Source organism: Mycteria americana, chromosome 13, assembly GCF_035582795.1.
Source record: "Mycteria americana isolate JAX WOST 10 ecotype Jacksonville Zoo and Gardens chromosome 13, USCA_MyAme_1.0, whole genome shotgun sequence".
Taxonomy (NCBI): Eukaryota; Metazoa; Chordata; class Aves; order Ciconiiformes; family Ciconiidae; genus Mycteria; species Mycteria americana.
Window position 1 is genome coordinate 14,174,775 of NC_134377.1, and position 17,247 is coordinate 14,192,021.

The 17,247-nt window shown below is 39.1% G+C and overlaps 1 protein-coding gene across 9 annotated transcripts in view; it reads right to left on the reverse strand.

Moving 5' to 3' along the window:
* Positions 1–554: 554 nt before the first annotated feature.
* The window catches only part of RIMBP2 (RIMS binding protein 2), a 57,341-nt gene continuing 40,648 nt past the window's right edge, over positions 555–17,247 (reverse strand). For 3 of the 9 annotated variants that reach the window (XM_075515950.1, XM_075515948.1, XM_075515946.1), the window contains 6 exons: positions 12,960–13,144; positions 10,527–10,695; positions 6,837–6,940; positions 4,919–4,990; positions 3,624–3,758; positions 3,002–3,028 (listed from right to left, as the gene is read on the reverse strand). In XM_075515950.1, the coding sequence (XP_075372065.1) occupies positions 3,002–3,028; positions 3,624–3,758; positions 4,919–4,990; positions 6,837–6,940; positions 10,527–10,695; positions 12,960–13,144 (692 nt within the window). Of the gene's footprint in view, positions 1,212–3,001; positions 3,029–3,490; positions 3,759–4,918; positions 4,991–6,836; positions 6,941–8,357; positions 8,424–10,526; positions 10,696–12,959; positions 13,145–16,109; positions 16,263–17,247 lie in introns of those variants that run through there. The other 6 variants (XM_075515947.1, XM_075515945.1, XM_075515944.1 and 3 more) reach the window with 5 other exon arrangements.

Consider the following 17,247-nt stretch of genomic DNA (forward strand, 5'->3'; position numbering starts at 1 on the left):
TCACCTCTTGCAGCCTTTTTACTGGCTACGGCTTGTGTACGTAACACCGTTTCCCACTTTTTACTTCAGACGTGCACTTTGTCTTGAGTCTGACACCAGCAATATGAAAATGCCTTTTAACTTCGGACTGTACCTCCACAGGGAAAAAAGTTGGGGAGTAAAGGGGTTTTGTTGTGGAGTTTGTTTGGTTTTTGTTTTGTTTTGGTTTTTTCCTGGTAATTAGAACAGTGAACCAGGAACTCCGAAACTGGAGGTGCACATTTGGAACTGGGTGAGTCTCTGAATAACTTACACTGTATCTGATTTCAGTTTAGTGACAATGTTGACAAAATAAATCAATACAAGGGTTTTGGTTTGGAAAAAAACAAAGAAGCAAAAAATGGAAAGAAAGCATTTTGCGCAGCACTTTCAAACTCCCAGGAGTTACATCAGACATTAATGGAGTCAGTAACATAGTACCTGATCTTAAATTACCATGTTTTAGGGAAGATGAAGACAGTTGAATACACAGTACATACAAAGTATACGCTGTATATTTATTAGACAGTACAAATCATTGTGCATTAATAAGGCAAAACATCAAGGCTGATTAAACTAGGAGTTTCAAGACCATTTTTGCTTATAATAAAGACTGGATACAGTGGGGTGATCTCTGAACCAGGAATCAATGAATAGAGTTTTCTTCCCCCCGCTCATGGTTAAGTGAGACACTAAAGGCTGAGATTTTTCCAATGGAGTTGCAGGTGTTGAGTTGACTGCAAATAAAACCATGTTCTTCTGGTCTTAATCCCACAACATTTTTATATTTTTTGTTAAAGAAAAAAATATTTGCGACAACAAATCCACTTCCTTTTTTCTTGCTGTTTTTGATTAAGCAATTCACATGTTTCTATTGATGTCAGAGTTAGAAATGCAGAGGTTTGGTAAAGGTGTACTGCATAGTCATGAAAGCCCTAGTTTTGACGTTTAAAAAAAAAAATACACAGACTGGAAGCTTTACAAGTTGTCCAGGAGTACATGAATCATTTCACTGCACCAAGCTTTTTCAGCAGTTTCTTGCCTTTGGAAAGCAGCCCCTTTTTCTTTTTCGAGGACATATCCCTGCCTCTCCCGGGACTACCAGAACCCATAGGTGACGTAGGTGACCCAGAATGGAGATGGACTGTGGGGGATGGTGCTCTCCGTGATGTACCTGTATTCTCAGGAGGAACCTATTAGGTACATTGTTATAATTTATTGAATGTTTGAAAGCTTACAAGCTATTATCATCAAGAAAGTTGGTAATATCACTTGTCCCATTACCCACTTAAACAAAAGGGCTGGTTCCTTTCCTCTTTGTGGCTTAAAATACCATATGGGCTTATGGAAAATACATACATTTTGAGAAAAAGTACAGACAACAGAAAACACTCCAATAGAGCCCTGTTTTGGTTATACTTTTTTTAAAGAAAGAGTTGGATACACTTGTTTTGCCACAGTTCTGGCCACAAAAGCCACACAACTCGTTTTGGATTTGCATTTCAGTACTCTGATAGTACAAAAATGAAGAGGGATACTTTTAGCTATAGATTTAAGAAAAATAAATGTGTTAATTACTACAGATTAGCAATCTATAGAAGCCAAACTGTTTTCAGAAGAAATTACTTAAAATGCTATGTGATCACTTATTTTTTAATGTCTTTTAAATGCTTTTTCTTTAAAATTGGCTAGCAAACTTTATGTACATATTTGAGAAGATGGCACACTGGCTTAAAAAAAAAGAAAAGAAAAGGAAAAAGAAAAAGCTAAAATGAACCTTAATCGCAATCAAAGAAAGCTTAAAGACCCTGACTGCTTGATGTGTATGCTGCAGCTATGAGGTTGCTGAATGAAGGTGAATATTTGTACGATAGTTAGATGACAGCATTCCTAAATACTTTAAACGGCTATTGTTTTTCAATCATCAAAAGCACTTGAATGAAAATGCTAAAACTACTTATACTCAGCCTATCCTAACTACGGCGCCCGGCTGACAAATGTGATGCTATCAATTAAGATGGTATTTTCACAGCAGAATCCATGCCTTAGGGACCTTGTCTTGTAGTTCAAGTTAAAACATCAGCAATTTACTGACTCGTTGTGCAACAGCGAGTTAAGCAAAGGGGCTTCAAGCCTACTTTGATTTTAAATCAAGGTCTAATTCTAATGAAAAAAAAAAACCAAAACCAACTTGGTAAAGCACCCCAACGTACACCTGAAGATACCATATATTTAGTCTAATGCATTCATTCAGTGAGCTGCATGTTTCATACTGAGACTTTTATTGCATTGGTAAACCAAACAGTTGCTAGTATTTCAAATGTGCGCTTTCTAGGAAAAGCCAAGTAAGTTGTACCATATGAAGGATTTTTTTCAGAATTGTTGAATAGTTGGTCTTAGGCAAACTGGGGTATAATCGATCGTGGAAAACACATTTTAAGGCAGACAATTTGTAGCTGTATTTGAGTGTAATGAGTGTCAGAGCCAACTATACCCTTGTAAAGTACCGGACATATCAGCTTACGTTTCATTTGTCTGTTCTTTAAGGGTTGGGGGTGTTGTGCTTTTCTCTTGACACAGGAGCTTGGAAGTTTTACATCCCAGGTTGGCTAACAATGCAATATGCAGCTTTTGTTTGTAGGGTAGTTAGACATCAAACTCTCCTTTCTATGTAAACATAAACATTTAGCTCGCGAAGAAATATGTTCCAAACATTGACCTTCATAAAGTGAGGTCTAATTGACTTATTTCTAAGGATTCCTTTTAAAGGATTTGTCTCCTGAAGAAACTAAATTGACTTGACTAGATACAGTAAAAGCATACAGCCTATTCTTCTGTGGCCAAGGGTTTTGGAGACATATTTCTTTCTTTTTTTCCCCCACAGCTAAGTTTCAAGACTTGCATTAGATAGCCAGGTAGCTTTAAATTGAAATCTCTATTGGTATCTTCAGTTGCTCACTTACGTGAAGGCTACATTGCCTTATTAAGGTGTGAAATGAACACTCTTCTTCTGTTTCCAAGCAGATGAGCAAAGAAATAAAAATATATATAAAATATATAATATATAAAAGTATTGCAGTGATGAAACAAAACCAAAAATGAGATACTCTAAACATGATTAGTCTTTCATAAAAGAGAAGTCTCTGGGCAATTAACTAATGCCAGTTGGAATCAGAGGTCATAAGGATTAAAAGAGGAACACTGTCAATCAGCTGCACTGACAATTTGTATTTAAAGGAATGCGTGTACCAGTCTTTCGTCCACAAGAACTTTTGCTTTCATCTAGATACTGCATGTAGTAAGAGTAGTTTAGAAGCATTAGGAAGTAACTACTTTCACCAGGGAACAGCTGTTTAAACTCAAATTATAATTGAAGGTACTGAGATGACTGCAATCAAATCTTAAATTTAGTTTCTTCACTTACAAATGTAACGAGCTAGTGGGAGGCTAAGTCAAGTCATTTTTCCTTATGTTTTACTTTATATATTTGAAAGTTAATTTTAAATGGGCAAATGGATTTAAAATGTTAAAAGTAATGTCTAAATTATATATGAGACAATGGAATGGAAAATAAAAATTTAAGTTTTTCTTATTCGGTTGCTTACCCTTTTTGCTTTTGTACGCATCGGTGTGTCGTGAACATATCGCGAGGGTGCATCAGATAGATAAACTTCAACATCATCAGGCACTTCTTCAAGAAAGTTGGAAGGAACCAGCCCCTTTTGTCCATTAAGTTCACCCTGCAACATGATGAAAATTTCAGTGAATGTTTTAATTAAAGCAAATGTAGGTTCCCAAGAAGGTAAGGAAATACTTTGCCTATTTCAAAGCCAGCGAGGAAGAGGAAGTATCTGCTTAAGATCACTTGGGACCTTAAGAGCTTACAGGCTTTTGAAGATCACAAGAGCTAGCATGTGTGAGGGAGAGCAAATGACCCTGTCGTCTTTATCCACGATGGAGAGGTGGGAACTGAATTCCCACACCGTTTTGGATCCTTAGGACTGCGATGCCACAGGTATGTGTGGTGCTAGGCTGCACAACCTACAGGCACTTCTGAGATGACCAAATTATTCCTTTGGGTCTCAACAGGGGTCACTTCTAAAATGTATCTGAGACAGACAGCCGGGCCTGTTTCTGTGGCCAAGACACCGTGGAAATGGAAAATGCAAGTTCCAGCTGCAGACTGGCAGCTACTATCGGCTCGAAGACAGCTCAGCGGGGCGAGCAATGCTGGAATACTGTCTCCCATGATTAAACTCGTCTTAAAGGAATGACAAAGTACCATGCTCAGTTAACTAGTGCTTCAAAGACTACTGAACTATCTTACTGATTTTAATCAAATAACCCTTTCTCGGAGGGACAGGCTCTATCTAGGTTTTTCTCCCACATGAAATGCCTTACCTATTAGAAGTCATTCACATGTTTGCATAGATACATGTATGATCAAAAGACACATTTTCTGGCAAACTAAACGAGGCAAATATTACTTACAAAACACCAGAGGCAGCTCTGAGCTGCGTGAACAACACTCTGAAAACGTGCTGAAGGGGCCAGAGTGAACCTTCTTCAGTGCCGTGTGATCTCCTCAGGTTCTGCCACAGGCCACGCAGCAGTGGCAGCTGTGAGGCCGGCTTCGCGTCCCGGCTCTCTAAGGGGGCTGCCTGCGACCTCAGGCTCCCAGGTACAAAACGGGAGCGGTGGTGCTAACCATTCTGACAGTGCTTCCAGGAACGCCACTGGGGTGGCGGTCTTGTTCCGTTAGGATCACAGCTATTCCCACAACACAACGAGCTGGAATTGTGACCTGAAGACCCCCAGGCTGTCATTTAATACTTTGTGCTAGGGAAGATTGCTCTGACAGTTTGAGCAGTCTGAAGTGACCAAACAGAAGCCAACTTACGTAGTAAAATCCATCTTCATCAATTTCCCCAAAGACAGTGATAATGTCCCCTGTGCAGAACGTCAGCTCAGCCTGCAGAAAAAGGAACACGTGACAGTGTATGGTTTGTTAGGCAAAGGTTAACATTTTCTTTATTAATAGTAAATCCATTAATATTTTTCCCTCTCCTTTATGTTAAGACACAGTTGGTGAAACTGAATTGAACTTTGAGAGCAAAAACCTTTTGTTACCTTTCAGATTTTTTTTCTTTGCCTGCTAAATCTGGCACCTCTCCCACGAGGTTCCAGCCATCCACAGGACCCCCTGCGACAAACGAGCTGAGTGCCACCAGACCTTGGAGATACTCAGAACTCATCTGCGCGAAGCCTTGAGCAATCTGAACAAACTTTGAAGCTGTGAACCACGTGACTTCACGAGTCCCTGAAAATCCATCCCTCTGTGAGGAGGGAACAAGACAGAGGGGAGGGACGAGGTTCAGGTCCATGCTCTGCACCGAGCTGAGCGCTAGGACTCACAGGTGCAAGGACAGCTCAGACTGCTTTTCCTGAAACACAAAGTTCGGGATCTAAAATGGTGGAGCTATACTGCATTCTGTTCAATACAGGCTTCATAAACCATAAAGGCTTCATAACCGGCATCTCTATAGTCTCTGATCCGCAGTGTACTGGGCTCTTTTTAATTGCCTGTGATTTAAATGTAATTTAATTAGTTGGGTTTTTTTTTTTAACTTATTTTTAATTTCCTTTGGCCGTGGGAAAGAGAGATAACAAATAAAATGTTTGCAATAGATCTACAAATTATTTGCTTTGTTGCCCAAACTACTTTGAAATACCATAATTTAGAACCAGATTTGGTTCAGTGAGAATTTATAAGACAACTCTGGCTGAGTTTTAAAGCATCAGTCCCACATATTTCAAACTTCACTTTCTTCTTTAAAAAAATTCCAAATTGTTCTACAATTCACCAAGTAAAAACGCATTTTAAAGGATAACTGAGGAAGCTCCTAGGTATACAGTATTTTTTGAGAGCCTTGAGTGTTCCCTGACATTCTTACCACAATGCATATGTAAATTAAAATTGTATCAAATCTGGATCGAGGGACTTACCGTGTAACATCAAAGACAATATAAAAAAGGGATTCCGTTGTTGCTGATGACAAATATGGAGAGATGGGAGACTGCATGTAGGTAGATGGAAGATAAACCCATGATGAAGATCTAGCTAACGGTCAGCTGCTTTTTAAATGAAGATCTAGCTAATGCTCAGCTGTTTCAGTTACCCTTACATTGTGATTAAAAAAAAGATTACAGACGACATACAGACATTCACAAAAGCTCAGATGCATCGATTAGGAGAACACAACACATCATGAGTGCTGTTCTGCTCTATACTGCTCTGGGTTGCAAAGGAGGGTTGCTTTTTGGAGGACTTGTAAGGTGGGCTACAGAGGTTTGACAGCACGCTTCACTATCGGCTTGTAGGCATGAGCTAGGACGCTTCTCAAAAATAATCACGTGCTTACGTGGAAACGTACAAGGGAAATTTGAACAATAAGTGGAAAATAATCATTCCCTATTATTTATAACTCCGTGCTTTTTTCCTTATAAACTTTTGTTATATACATATGTATACACATATATTGCACAACCGTATAGCCATAACTGACTACATAATGTACTGAGCCGTATTAAATAAATCCTACAAAGGATATGACTTGATTTTGTTTGAACAAGAACCATAAATCTGCTTGTACAGAAGTCATAAGCTGGTCATAGACAGCTGCCCAAACACGTCTGTAACTCTGAACTTTTTTTTCCACATCCCCTGTAAATGTGTAATAGTGCTTATTAATACCAGCTATGTTTTAACCAAATTATGGCTCCCTGAACGGTGAACACAGTAACAGTGATGTCAATACCTCCACATCAACGTTAGGAGAACTCTCTCTTGGATCGTAATCATACAGCGCCACCATCCTTCTCGTAGACACCGCATGTTGCCTGCCACTCCGTCTGTTCCTTTCTGTTCCGATCACAAGGAGGGAAGGGAAGGAAAGCTATCAAAGTTATTTTGAAAAAAAAACCAAAACCCACAAGGTGCAATTTTTCCCCACGTCATTTTCACACTGCAGTAACAATGCGGATATTTCTCTAGCATACTGATAAAAGGTCACAGGTTACCAAACCTATCAACACAGACAAAGGTTTCAAAACAGCATGTACGTTTCAGAAGTTGTGTTTTAACAGTCGCCTTGCCCTCTTGATTCTAAGCCACTGACTCCTCTGAACAGTATTTATCGGCAAAACTAACGTGCCGAAATTTTCAGCCATTCTTGGCTGTAAGAATCAGAGGTTACCGGGGGGTACAAAGCCAAACATTCAAAATTCATGTTTGCTTCATTTCATTCAAACTTCCACATTTACTGCCTATTCCCCCCCCCCTCCTAATCACAAGGAATTTTGTGCCTGGGATTATTCTTCAACTTTCTGCTGGGAGACTGGAGGGACAAACGGACACTCTCAGCTGTCCCAAGACCAGAGAGGCTACCCGTCACGTACGTAGTTTGCAATATTTTCAAGACTCTGACTACAAAAAACACTTTCTCAAGTCCTGTTTAATTTTACAAGTTTCCTTTGTGGGGAACAGAAGGAAAGGAGTAAAATTTTTAGTTTCCAGGACACACAAGAAATGTTTATTGGTTGATAGTAAACATTTACAGAGAAGTCCAAGATGGGCTTCATTTGAAATTTGAATGACAGTAGCATGATTCTTGCGGATGATTGCTGTAGCAAGAGAAACATGCTTGTTAGTGCTACTTACAGACAGGCATTGAGGGCAGGTCTGATGAGCATTATGCAGCGTGACAAAGGAAACCTGGGGTTAGGAGGCACCCTATGGCTGGTCCGGCAGGAGGGCGAACGGTAAAGGTGCGGCTAATGTGGGAGCAAGTACTGAGTGTAGCATGCACTCTCGGCTGTCACGTCACCCACCAGCTGACACCGAAGCATTCACTCAGAGGAGATCACTTACTTTTGCAGTGGGTGGTTTGGAGTTATTTTCCCAGCCACCAGTGCAAGGGATTTACACAGAACACAAGGAGAGTTCCAAAACGAAGGCACGGACGATCACAGACGCGGGACCCGATCCCCCTGATTCCCCAGAGCCTGGATCAACCCACACCTAAATGATTGTCTCAGAGTCGCACTTTCTGTTTTGAAGTACTTCTCTGGGGCAAGACGTTGCCCACCGCTCAGGGTCAAGGGCCCCTCTACGACCAAGAAAAGAATCCAAAAGGGACCCTACATGTCATTGCTATGTGACAGTATTTTCCAACTTCTGGTTTCCGAAAGTTCAAAGGCGTAAAAAAATAAATCTAGACAGCTCAAAGCATTTCAGCTAATTTACAGCTTGAATCAAATTATTGGTTCTTAGCACAGACCTCTTTTAGACTTTCTGGATCTGCGGTGTACAGAGCGTGTGCTCTCTTTGAAACGGTCACAGTTGACTTCAGGAAAGGAATGCATACAAATAAAAGAAGAAAAGATATGAAGCTGTTCAAAGTTCTGTTTTTAAGGATTTAATGTGGGCAAAGGATTAAGAAAAATATAGTCATATGAACACAGCATGTAAAGTGTCTGATATGACATTAAAAATATGAGTAACAATACGAGACAGACTGGCAATTAGAGCCTGCTTCTGCTGAAAATCCACGCGGGCAGCCTCTGTGACAGCCAGGGTCTGAGCACGTGGATCTCTGCTATTCAGAATTTGTATTTAGTTTAAAAATTAAGCCAAACTAACTGTTCTTTCCAAATCCAGTAGTAAGAGCGGTTGTTGTTTTTTGTTTTTTGAATGGCTAGCAATTTAAATCCATATTAAAGAGAAAATACATGATGCTTTTAAAGTGCTAAAATATTTAAAGGTGAACTGCTGGGGGTAGGTTGCTAACAGCTCGCTCAGAAACATCCCAGAATAAAAAGAATTGCTTAAAAATGTAAGGCAGGGCAACATTGCTATCATAAATTGCCTCTCCCTCTTTCCGAGATAAAGACTTTCTGGTTTCTCAGCTATTTCAGGGACACTGCCAGTTGAGCACAACAGAAAAATCCAATTATATTTGCAAAATATGACCCTTACACAGCCAAAATATTCAAATTGTGGGGAGCTATGTAGGCTAATGGTTCAATTTTCACAAGTGTTCTGTATCAACAACTTGCTGACTTTGGTCGGAACTGAGAGCACTGAGCAGGACCGAAAGCAGTAAGTTCCAGTCGTAGCTGTTTAGGAAGGTATTTTCTGGACCCACATGTGACCTCATTGCTAGAAGCAGAAATATATTTAGACACTTCTTAATCCCCTCAGGCCCCAGTTGCGTTTACAGATGTACCTCAAGCAGGTTAGGTATCTCATTCTAACAGCCTTCAGATGACGCAGACCCGTGCTAAAATGACTTTGTGTGCAGCGTGATGCTGTAGGCAGCCAACCCGTTCAGGCACATCTGTAGGTCCCCCTGTGTGCCTGTCCCAAGGTGTTGTCCTATACATGTACACGTATGTGCTATACCTAGAGGGGCAGATGGGCAGTGGGATTTACAAGTGCCTGTGGGAGGGGGTGTTTGTTGTATTTATGTGGCATAAGTAAATAAACACACAGATTTGAATTAGGAACTCAGTTAAGCATTTAAGAACTTAAATCATTCTTCCCTTTCATGGACAATGGAGAATTTTTAAATACCTCAGTATCTTAAAAAAACAACAAAAAATAACTTGTCTCACATTTACTAATATGATTTTGGAAACGATAAGGTTTTATTCAAACTAAGAAAACAATTGTGGAAGATTTCTTTGGGTTTTTTAGCAACCACTTTTACAGTTCACTTTTAAACAGGACTGAACCAACTCCAGCCCTTTATACTCTCTGACTCATGTTGAAAATTTTCAAACATATTGAGGTAGTTGTATGAAATTTATTTTTAGAAAGAAATCTAAGTTAAGATACTTGCATTGTATATCTGTGTACAACATTGAACCAATGGTGTAACACAAGTGGTTCACAACACAGAACTGTTTGGCCTCACTCTGCTTTTTAAAGGGTTTGTTACTGCGATATCCATAAAATCTCACAATATGCAGTGCTATCCCAAATGAGATTACACATAACCCTTTGCCACCATCCCTTTAAATTATTGGTAAAGTAGGAAAATGTAGAAGAGTAAAAATAACAACAAATAAGTGATTCTTTTTATGCTTTGCAGCAGTGAGCGTATCACAAAGCACCTCAGCACAGCACACTCCAAAGCACAGGGATCATGTTCTGTGTCTAGAAATCTTTCAGGTGACAAACCCCATTTTTTTTAAATAAGAAAAGAAAGTAATGAGTGGAGTGGTGAAGATACAAGTCCTCATTTGCAGCAAAAGATGTGACCAAGATTAAATATTAGTTGAATAAAGTCATCCAGATACTGACACAGAATGTATCCCATGGTGTAGTAAATTGCTGTAAAATTTAGATGCATCTGCATATAGTAAAAACAAAAGGCAAAGCAGATCCAGCCAAGTTAATAGCACCCAAAAGTTAGGAGAAGTGAAGCGTATATATTTTTCCTTACCAATTTTCTCAACTGGTGTGTTCAAAGGAAGAAAGCCTTGCTTTAGAAGCTGATCCATCATCTCTTCATCATCTGCTTGGATCTCAGAGACCATATTACATGGGATAAGGCCAATTCTTGTACAGGTTTCTCCACGATAGAATCCATCAGCATCTTTGTCCCCATAAACCTGTTATTCAAAGAGTGGTAATGGTGGTCAAAAAAGGTTTTAGCATTTAGGAATTCTAATACAGGCTAAAAGGTTACTAAAGCGTAGACAGATGACTACAGTTTGGATGTGGAATTATATTAGTTTTTGACTGCTCTGACTTGTGTTACAGACTGGAGTTGTTATGTTAATTCGAATTATGGCTTCAGATACATAAGCAGCATTTGGACTTTCTTTGTTAGCAGTGAAATGCACAACAAGTGAGAGACACCATTAAAAGTCATCAGTTTCTCCCTGTGCTGAGCCAGAAGTATACTTAATGCTTTACACTTCTGTTTATGGAATTATTCACATGGCACCATTTTTGGTGCCATAAGAACTATATTCAAAACGAAGCATTTGCAAAACTGTGCCAAGTGTGTTGTTACTTTGAATAGAACAACCTGTATGTGATCAAAAATGCCTATCTAATACATAATATACTTGATACATGTACTTACTTAAACTCTGCTATTGTCTTTCCAGAAAACATGAGTTAAGGTATAAAAATAGCATGAATTTTCATCAATGAGATCAGGTAAATCCAAAATTTCTCTTAAATTCTAAAAATGCAGTCAATTCATAAAGGCTGCTAATGATACAAAGGCCTAGATTGAGGACTGTACTAAACAAGAATTATGTTCTTAAGGCCAAACTGATGACTGAGTTTAGATTGTTCCTTGCTTAATTGTTTTTTTCTTTTCTTTAAAAACAAACAAGAATCCCCAAACGAATCCCTTCAGTTCACACCAGAGTTCATTAAAGATGACCGCTGAATAGCCTAAGCTTTCTAGAGCAGGAATGTTTCTCAGTTTTACTCACTATATACCCATGACTTACCCGGCACCACTACTACTTCACACAGCACAGCCTATGTGACCATAACACATGTACGGGCCAGACTTCATACTGCTGGAACTGACCCTCCACCATCCCACTGCTCAGGTAATGTATGAAAAGTATTTTCAAAATGCAAACTCGTCCATCTTCACAACAATTTGATGAGAAATTCAAAGCAGCAGATCACATAGTAGTCACCATGGTTCCAAATATAAAATAAACATCACTGAGAATAAATATCTGATGTGGGATCTCGCTAGACTTTTCAGTGCCAAACAGGTACATATTTGTGAGAGATAATTAAAATACCTGAGCGAAATGAACATTCTTGCAAAGAAAAATAAGCTCTTAAACAAGTTTCATATTTTTGGCATAAATCTTCTGTCATGTGAGAAGGTAAGCAAAATGTCTAACAAAGTATTTAACACTAAAAAAATTGTGATTTAGGATATGGACATTTGTGTTAGCATGCAATCCAACACAGTGGAAGGCAGTCAGTATTTTAATAGCTTAAGTTACAATTTTATCTTTGAAATGAGCAGTGTAACAAATGAGTCTATATTTTTTCAGGTTCTGTTTCAGATCGTACTTAAATCTCAGTTGCCCTTGGACTACCAGCAGCTGTTCTTCTGCCTCTCTCACCAGATGGATAAGCCACCAGGCTGCAGGAGGGGATGCTTCCATTTGCTGATTCCACAGAAAAAGCTGCTAGCTTTTTAAAATCCGATCAGCAAAGTGAACAAATTTGCCTTGCAGCTGCACAATCATAAGATGAGGCAAGCTGGCTAAAACCATTGACAGAGCCTAATACTGTCCCTGTCACCTGAAACAGGGCTGATTTGTCTTCTGCCCCTGTTTAAAGGCAGCTTGTGTATTTTATACCAAACAGTCAGAAAAGGGAGTGGTTTTCCCAGTTTCAGAAGAGGATGACTCTGGAAGAGAAATAATTTTTGGACCTTAATTAATCTTAAGTGTATACTAGCTAGGAGTGTTCAGCATTTAAAAAAAGATACGGCAGCTCTGGTACGTATGAGGGTACAACACTAAGCACTTTTGTGGTACCTTTGCAGGAAAGACGTCCTCTCTGCAGCAGTTTTTCCTGCAGGGTTTGTGGCAATGGACATAGGGGGCTTCAGAGTCACAATTTTGGTCTTAGCACCTAAATCTCTAATTGAGTCTGGCCCTAACTATCTATAGCAACTTTGAGATTTCTGCCCATTACCTAATTATTTTTAAGCCATTAGCACTAGATATTAGGTTCCAGATCCAGTGAGATTTACAGCCTGAACCTCTGGAGGAAAAAAAAACCTTGGACTCTAGTTACACAGGTTGCTTTCTCCACAGGGAACAAAGGAGACCCTGTTTGTAAAACTGGGTCCTTCTTTTCCTTTGCTTTTAGATCCCACCTTAATTATCTGTCCTTCTTTAAATGGCAGCTCTTCTTCTGCAGCATCAGGATTTGGGGACATTGTCAGCGGATCGTAGTCAAAGAGTGCAACAAATATTCGAGTAGAAATATCCTCTGTGCCAGGATCTGTTTCTGATTCTTCATAAATATCTGGAGAAAGATGGTCATGACCACCATAGCCATCTATAAAAGTAAATCCAGAAAAGAACAATTCAGTAATACAAGTTGGCCTCATCTTTCATCTATTCCAGTTGATATTTGAAAAATGTTTGGCATTTCAGTGAAAAAACCTCAATAACTTAATGCATGTCCTATTAAACTTGGTGGGTTTTTTTAATTAGCAAGTTGTTATTTGTTTAAAAAGCATATACAATCTGCATGCACTGAATGTGGTGTTGATCTCCTACACCACACTGACATTTACACATGTGAATACAGCTCAGGTAAGAAAGCAATTTTTGTTAGGCTTACTAAAGTTTGCCGTAAATTAATGAAGCATGTTAAGGGTGACATAATGATAAGTCTGATAGGCTTTATCATTACTGCAAAAATAACCATGCTTTGGATCCACCTGTTTTCCAGCACAGCTGCTTCTGCTCTTCATGGACACAAGAAAGCACATCCCAGCTGTGTTGACATACCATGTTTTAGGTACCAGGTTTAAAACATGGTTATAACCTCTTCTCTCCAGACAGGCAAGAAGAAATATATTTCAGTAGTGTTAGTTATGCCAGGGTTGGAACTACACTGCCTATGGTTGTGTTTAAACACAGTCAATAGTTAACATGGCCAGCAGTGCCCCAAACCAACTCAAACAGTAACAAGATGTGTTAAAATCCAGGAAGAATGGTTAGCTATGACTGTATTTAACCATAAGCTCATGAGGAAAGATCATCCATGAATATCACAACACTTGACACTGCACTGAACTCTGTCCACTGCAGGGTACCAAATCAATTAGGACATAAAAAATGAGAACTGACGTTTTGTCTCATACGTCTTTCAGATTTTTCAAGGGACCTGGAGAATGCGTTTAGCTCATGATTCAACAGCATACTTAAGGATGGACTTCAGTAAAACTGAATTAGAAAATCAGGCCAAAGCGGCTAACAAGGAGTGTTTTGATTGATGGGTTTCAAAGGCTTTTAATTTTGTTTTGAAAGAGCATGTGGCAGCGCTTTCCCAAAAAATAGGCTCTTTCAAGACATATGAAGTTGAAGTCCCAAAAAATAAAGCCCTCAAAATCACAAGCCACTTCTGAAAAACTTGGCTTATTGTGCAAGTCCCGCTAACTTCAGTGGGAGTCACGTACTTTTGTTCTTTGCTGAATCAACATTTATCGTACAGTTTACAAGATCCTTCACAATGAATAAATTGAGAAAGTGATGTTATGAATTACGATGAAAATGTAGTTCAACTGTATAAAAATTTTTCCAATTTTCATATTAATACAATTTTTACTGTAATCGCCTCTTACAAATTAAAGACACCCATTTTTGGTAATAGTTTGAACATTTAATATGGAACATTTTTATGGAAAAAGAGGCAAAAATCCCTCTTTTTGCCTCTATATCAGATGCATTTTATTCAACATTGGTATTTTTAAACCACCAGAAAAAATTTTCAGAGGGTCACAGCTTTAAGGGAACAGCTACTAACTCTTGGGTCCAGAGCGCAAGAAAGAATGTGAATAGGGAAAAATGCAGAACAGCAAAAGGGCAGGGAAAAATTCCAGCCAAGAAGCTTTAGGCAGGCACAAAGCACAGAAAGGAAGTGTGGGAGAAGGGCACATGTGGGACAGAAAGCAATGGGACACAAAGGATGGGATTCTTCTCTGTTCTGTTCTCCTCCCACAGTCAGGTTGCAGTCATTCTGCGGTTCATACTCAGGCCCACCAGGCAATGTAAAACAGGTGGGTTAAGGGGTGTTTTGTTTTGTTTTTTTAAATTAAAAATATTGATGTTTGCATCCAACTCCAACTGCAGTTAACGGGGGTTAGGTGCAAACATGAATTATAGCCAAATGTCTCTCTGTTAAAAGCACTGGCCTGTAACAATCTGACTCAGAACAGTCATGTTTGCTCCAGTGAACCAGAAAGCAAATAACCTCTTGATTAGCTCATTAGCCACTTATCTTATTCTTTCAAGAGGTATATATGTATATCATACATATACACACACACATAATTGTGTATGTAAAGTCTTTGTCTTTGGATGCAGCCAGATTCCCAGCTGATGCATAGCTGCAACCAGAGTTGCATTGAATTCACTGACAGACACCGATGTACACAAGCTGATGACCTGGCTGTAAGTCAGTCAGATATGTTTGCTCTGAAACTCAACATTAAATCACGACTCACCTAACCTTTCAGGGCCCCTTTTGTTCCATTTCAGATATCAACAAAACCCTAATGTTTTTCTTAGCTCTATGTACGGCCTGGGCTGCTTTTATGGGTTAAATGTTAGACACTTCAATTTACTGTGTTATGAACTATGAAAACTGAGTTGTTGATCATGTAATGAGTTCTATGTTGATGAAGCAACAAATACTATCAGTAGTGGGTATAACTGCCTTACTCATGTAATACAAGTTTGTCATTAAGATGCAATTATTCCTAAAAATAAGAATAATTTTTGTCTTCACCAAGTGACACAGCCGAAGTCCTGTGTGGTCATTGAAAAGACTTCGAATCTTCGTTTAGCCCAAGCTGTAAATCAGAATAACGTTTGGTACCTGCTTCCTATTATAGGACGTTGGGCTGTGATATACCAGCTACTGTTTGTCCCTGTCCAGTCTATATGACTCAAGTGGAAATGTGGTCATTCTGATGAATGGCTGTTGGGGTGTGTACAGTAAATACTGACTGGCATTAGTAGCAGCATAGCTTCACAGAGGTTCATGCAATGCAGTGTGCTTGGACTCAGTCGAGTATGGAAAGGTGGCTGCACAGCACTTTCAGGACAGAGGACTAGGGGCGGTTTGTCCCTTACAGCTGAGCTGGAGAAACTTACCTGAGAGCAGACAGGACTTAAGAGCTAGTTCCCCTGGCATTCTGCATTGCATGCAATGTTGTCATACAGAAACCGCACTTGTTAACACGCAGCTCTAAAATGTGTCTGTCATAAAGGATGAATAATGTTCGGCATACCGTATCTATATTCAGAGGCCATGGTACGCTGCTGAGGCCATTTCTTGTGTCCACCAATGCTGCGATAATAAGCTTCTTCTTTTACAGGTGAAATATTTCCCTCACTACCTGACCGAGACCGACCGCCTTCACTGTTACTGTCCATTGTAATTTCTACGGAGAAAAAGGGAATGATCTATTAAAACATATTGTATAGTTGCCTTTGCGGAGGCTCCTGCGGGCAGGCTTTGCCTACCTTTTTTTCTGACTTGCATATAGTAGGAAGGCTAAACACTGCATAAGCTTTGCCAGTTGTCTCAGCCTCTAGCAATCCTTCTTCAGCAGGGGAATCACAGAAATGTGTATCTCCTTTTTTTAAAGCACCTGAATTTGGTGCTTTTTAAAATTCATACAGTGTAAATATTGTTTGTTAGATCTTTGGATAGGAATCATCTTTTATTATGAGGTTTAAACAATCCTACCTGCCAGATCTGCAAGGTCAAGAGCACTGTAAACTGTGTTTCACCTTCTAAAGTATCAACCTAAAAACAAAAATTAATTAATTTACTTAAATCCTACCTGCAAGAAGATACTAATCCAAAGTATTTATAGATTAATGGAGAAAATACCTCAAAGAATTTAAATTCTGGAACATTTTGGAAAAAGGTTTTATCATTGGAATCCTAAGAACATTACAATTTTGAAGGTCTTTCCCACTAATTTAACCTCCCAGAGCTTCCTTAAGAACTTCCCATCACTAAAGTGACCCTTTAGCTGAATAACTCAGTAAAGACTCCAGGTGTACATGTGAAGGAATAAGCTGCTGCCAAGAAATTTGGAATCCACATTTTTGAGCTATATGCTGAGGCCAACAACAGTTTCATGTATTTAAGCAGTCTAAACTTTGGCTCAACCGTATTTACTTTCTTCCTTCCTTTTATTTTACTCTGCTTTTCATTTTGTGGAACTACATATTAGAATGACACAACAATAACAACTTCCTTCTTCAAAAATCATACTTGCAGCCCATATCATGGGAAACTTCCTCTGTCAGTGGGAGTTCCGAATAGTGGGTTCAAGTTTATACAATGCTCTACTATACACTTTTGGATGCCCTACTTTTACCACATTTTATTTATCTGAACTCTTGATACATTTC